This window comes from Atta cephalotes, assembly GCF_000143395.1.
Source record: "Atta cephalotes unplaced genomic scaffold scaffold00062, whole genome shotgun sequence".
Lineage (NCBI taxonomy): Eukaryota > Metazoa > Arthropoda > Insecta > Hymenoptera > Formicidae > Atta > Atta cephalotes.
In genome coordinates, this window is record NW_012130126.1 from 724,331 (window position 1) to 730,062 (window position 5,732).

The 5,732-nt window shown below is 32.4% G+C and overlaps 1 protein-coding gene across 1 annotated transcript in view; it reads right to left on the minus strand.

Annotated features, from left to right (window-relative positions):
• The window catches only part of LOC105623669, a 3,166-nt gene extending 2,515 nt beyond the window's left edge, over nt 1-651 (minus strand). Inside the window, exon 1 of the mRNA XM_012205051.1 lies at nt 585-651. Coding sequence (XP_012060441.1) covers nt 585-636 — 52 coding nt within the window. The 5' untranslated portion in view covers nt 637-651. The remainder of the gene's footprint in view (nt 1-584) is intronic.
• Nucleotides 652-5,732: the final 5,081 nt, after the last annotated feature.

Below are 5,732 nucleotides of genomic sequence, written 5' to 3' on the forward strand. Positions count from 1 at the left end.
AGAGAGAGAGAGAGAGTTTCAACTCAGAATCTAAATAACACCATATATAAAAAAATTAAACGTAAAAACTTCGTGCAAACTAATTTTTCTTTAATTAGAATTTAATTAGCATCCTTGTTTTTTTAATTTTTTATAACTAAATTTCTCTTTTTTAATTTATAATAAGTTTCTTAGTAATTAAAACATTTACATTAAAATTATTTAAACTACGACTATATTGTGATTTAAATACATATAATATAAATTACAATAAAAAAAATTTTACCATAATCATAATCATAACAACATGATCATAATCGTAACAAAATATTAATAATTGAAACTATATTTCTCTAAATTATTTGAATGATAAAGCAAACTACCTAATAAAAAAGATAACTTTTATGATGTCATCTGGATAAAATAATTAAAAATTTTAAATTAAAAATAACAGAAAATTTTAAGATTTGCGTGAATCTTTTTATTAATCTTAACAGACATAATGGAAGATAGTTAAAAATAATTAAGATGATTACTAATAAGTTGGAAAAATTTTACTAAAGATGTTATTTAACAAAAAAAAAAACAATGTAATGATGACTCACCAAGAAATTGCGCGGTAACCCAGAACCAGTGCATCCACCAATGTAGCGTCATCGCGTCATCTGGATATATCTGCAAATACGAAGGCACCTATATGTACCAGCAAACGTGAGAAATTGTGCAAGCAATTCAAATATATCAAATATCGTTCTATTTCTAATGATCTTCTAAACAAACCGAACAAACGAACAATCGACTTGGTCGCTTCTGAAAAAAGGTAATGTTAAAAACCGGTGAGTAATCCTCGACTAATCGTGTTGCTTAATCGTGAAATCTGTGAGTCATTGAAGAATTTTAAAATCAAGACCGGTGGTTCCAGCTTCCCAGTATACGGTGAATGTCGAGATAACTGGCAATGAGTAAAAGGAATTATAAAGTACCTTTAAGCAGTTATTTGTCGTACACACGACTCATTTCGAGTTTAAAGATATAGATCCATTTTTTTACATTTTTTACATTTTTTGCAATTCGAACAGGTGTCGTTCATCAAAATCGAAAAAAATAAAAAATTTCATAATTCCAAGTCGGTTCAAAATGTCTGCTTGATCGACTTCATGGCTATATACTACTTGTCGAATTTTCGAGTGCGCACTGGCACAGTAATTTTCATGCCAAATAACGCAAGATGCAAGATTGAAATTATGGACCAGTGCAGCCGGCCGACCGGTTGAACGCAGATACGCAATCAAGTGTTCACAGCTACTTTTCGTTAAAAGAACCTTCGTCTGGTCCGTTTGATAAATTCGAACGCATTTACGATTACACGGAAAATGATAAATCGTGGTAAATGTAGCATAAGGCATATACAGGATGTCCCGAAAGTTTTTGCCAATCGTTTTTGTGTAGATAAAACGGAGTAGATTAAACTGAGTCAAAAAGTTTTATACTATTTTGCAATTTTCACAATAGTTAACAAGATATTAATTTTTTACTGAAATACTATCAATTTTACAGAAAAATTGCAAGAGACAAAAATCATTTATTTTCTTCTAAGAGAACTCTAAGAATTTTTTCAGAATTTTTTATCAATTTTTGGCACTGCATTTTCTTCTTTTTATCAACATGAGAAAATATATTTAAAAATTCTGAAAAAATTCTGAAAAAAATTCTCAGAATTTGATGAAAAGAAAATTAATGATTTTTCTAATATGTATTTAATCTAAATATCTAGTATGTATTTAATCAATTTATTTATATAGAAAAATATTGAACTGCAGTTAAATTAATACAGTAAAACATTCGTAATATGTTCACTTATGCACCGATTTACAAAGTTTCGTGCGCACAAAATGTAACAGATGCGATCGCTAAACAGAAAGATATAGTGCGACGGTCATGCTCCGTTGATCGCAACTAGCTGCATCTTACGACGTGACATGAATAAGATATCGAGACTTTACTTAAAGATTGAACGACAATATTTTTCAATTTTATCATTAAAGGAAGAGTTCACATGTTAAACTACATATAAATTACAATTCAAAATAAAATTTCATCGAAATATAGATTGAAATTTCATCTAAAGTAAATTGAAAATAACACTTCGGTATCTATTTATGTATCGCTATAAATCTTTTTCCCGATATTTCAGTCATTCTTTCTCTAAATTAATAAATTAATTAATATAAATATAGATTAAAATATGAAATGTTAATTCCTTATAAATATTGTACACATAACAAATAAAAATCATATAAATAAATAGAGTTGCAACTAATTTTACGTATAAAAATCTTGTTGATAAAAATTTTTTAAACAGAATCTAAACATTATCCTGTCCTTCACAGGCTGTGCGAGCGGACAGTCCTGTTTTCTCGGACAAAGTAATTATGGAATCAAGGAGCACGGAGAGTGAGACATTCGTCCCCGTGTGCAGTTAGTCATGCTCCCCCGGTTGTAACCGGTCACATCTTTGCATGGATACAGCTCGGTGATGAATTGAAGTCTGGAAAAAAGAAGCATGCGGGTCGCGGAGGACGTCGCGCGCAATTTTCTCACCGGTAATCCGGACTTAATAAAGATGCTGGAACAAAAGGTACATCGCGAACGAGACGCTCCTCTTTTTCGAGCGACAAAAGGTCCATCTCTTTGACAACCCCGCACCCTCCACGTTGGTGTGACTTCATTCAGGGACCGGAAACGGGGCCTCATACGACGTATGGGAGGGAACGGAAGGACGGGCAGGGACGCAGCTAGAAATTTTTGAGTATTTCCCGATGCGACAGGCACTCTTAAACCTTCGATATCATTCCTCGTGTGGCACACCCAAAGTTTTTTTTATTTCGCTACACTATAACTTTTTAAATAATAATAAAGATACATATATTTGTTTGTTACTGTTATATTTCTCAATGCAGTTATATTTACTGTTATATCTGTTATATTTCTAATAGGGTTTGTTTAAAAAAAATTTTTGTTTATAATATTTTCAATATTTTCAATTTTTATGTGATATTTTTCGCAATATTCAGTGTCGTAAGTACTACGTGTGATAAAACGGTATAGAGTGACACTGAAGGCTTAAGAATCAAAATAGAAAAAAAAGGAAAGTTTTTATAACAAGGACTCTTAATTCTGAAATTATTTAAATAATTTTTACATATATCCTTTTAAAAATATTTGTTGATGTTTGTCGATATTTAACATTCGCTGCGTATACGCTACATGACTTGAATGTCCGCATTGAAATCGTTTTTAGCACACGGACGACATTTCTCACGCTTGTTTCCGCGAAATTGCGGTTTATTCTAGAAACGGCAATAATCGTGTATTACGCGGAGCTGCGACAACGTTTGTTACAAACTACTGATTTTCATTTTAAATAAAGTCCGTTTTTGCCGCGATAAATGCTGGTTTATGAATATCATGCGGATTAACAACAGAGTCGATTAAAGGATTACAGTTGCGTTATATTTCATTTTAAGATCAAAAGGATAACAAATAAGTCTCCTCTATGGTCGACGCTAACGCGTTGATGATAATACGTACCGTACGAAACAATTAGTGCACTTCTCGAACGCGATCCCGGTTGCGCTGCAAAGTATGAAATTGCGTCGAAGCGCAAGAAAAAAACGCACTGCATTTCGCGCGTTACGTAATTCCACTTCCGCGTGCTGAGAGCCTCGCCCCACTTCGTTTTCAGACCGGAAGGATGCGCAATGTGCTTAAGTATAAACGCGCTAATAATCCTGTTAACTATTATTATTATCGCTGATAGATTGCGTGCGAACGTCTCTAATATTGAAAAAAACATCTAAAATTAATGGAAGACTTACACTCTAAATTAAATTAGATTAAATTAAGAAAGCAAAAATATAACCAAAAACAAAATTTTTAATAAAAATATGTAAACATAATAATGAAATAGCACTATGAATTTTTGTTCCGGTCGAATATTTTGGTGTTCCAGTATTTTTGCGAAGAAAGACTTAATAACAAAGGGGACTTCAATATCGAAAAATAATTTTTTAAATACAAAACTAAAAGCACACCGAACAGCGAATCAAGGAAGCGTTTCTTTCCCTGTATATTCTATGTTTCGTTCCACTTAGTTTTCAGACCAAGGAGATAATTGATTTAATGAATTCGCTTCTATCGCGTGCTGCTTTACATAGTCTTCGTGAAAGCTCGTGAAAAAAATTGGCCGATTCGCGCAGGAACGTGCAATCGGAGTTCAACGACCGTCATATATGAAGTATTCTCCAAACCAGGGACAAATTTAATATAATACGTAACTTAACAACGTGATTCTTGTGAAATTTCTAATCTTTCTATTGCATCGTTTTATCCAAGGCTGTGTACTTTATCATACTCGCAGTTTTCTATTTCTGTATCCATAGATCTTTATCTCTTTTATTTCACACGTCATACTGCAATGCAATTTATTATCAATGACATCATGCCATCAATGATATCGAACTACAGCACTCGAGTCACGTAGCCATGGCAATCAACGTGCTAAATGGCGACCTTCGCACCTTTTTGCCGCAATTTACACAAGCCTTGACTTTATAATTTTCATAAAGTGAAAAATATAACACTTTACATCCTTAATAATTAATCGAATTGTTTAAATGTAACAAGACTTGATGTATGACAGTTTTGATATTTGGATTCATTGCCATCGATTTGCAGATTGGACAAAACGTTTGGTGAAAAGTGAGAGAAGTGCGACAAGTGAAATAAGATACAATCATTGGAGCATAAAGTAGAAATGCGTATTCACTTCTTAATCATGCAGCATGATCTCCGGAAATACGGCGATAAAAACCAACGCGGCAACGCTGAATGGAAACTCGTTTCTTCGTACTTGATTCACTTTTTTTCGAAAGTTAATCTGGATTGAATTTAATACTTGAATCGCAAAATTCAATACTAGTATTTTTAAGGAAAAAGCTGAAAAAATTATTCTCTAAAGTTTTATGAAAAACTGATTTTACAATCAAAATTTTTGTTAAAAAAATGTAGAAACTTCATTGAAAATAAAATATTGAATAATAAAACAGCCTTGAACTTATTATACTATGCTATTAAACTGATCTATACTTTTTAAAATGTAATATTCAATAAAAATCAGAGATTCTTCTACGCAAGACATTCTTGCAAATTTTTGTTAACGCATAAAGTTAGATAAAAATATTATTGTAATACAGAAATAATAAACAAATATATTATTATAATACTATAGCTATAAATAGATAATATTTTATAGATATAATACTACTAAACAGTATTATAATTGTTTCTTGCAATAATAGGGAACCAGGAAGATATTCAGCATTGAAGTGGAGAGAGATGCATTTGAGTCATCGATGGATTAATGCTCGTGAAGAGACAAAGTGGGGCTAACGAGGACACTAAAATAAATCGCGATTTACCGCTGAGCCTCGTGATGTTGAGTGTCCGAATGAACGCGAATTATCGAGCGCATTAACGTAGTCCGCAAAGCTAATGACCATGAACCGATTAATCGGATGTTCGTCTTGGTTCTTCTGCCATTGTTAATGGAGCAATCTGCGCCATCAATTCACAAAAGGCTCAATTTCAGCAGTTAACTAAATTCTTATAATAAATTAATCAGTCATCACTTCAACTTCAACTTCTGAATTTGTGCCAGCAGATTAAGCCGGTACTGATTCTCTCTCTCTCTC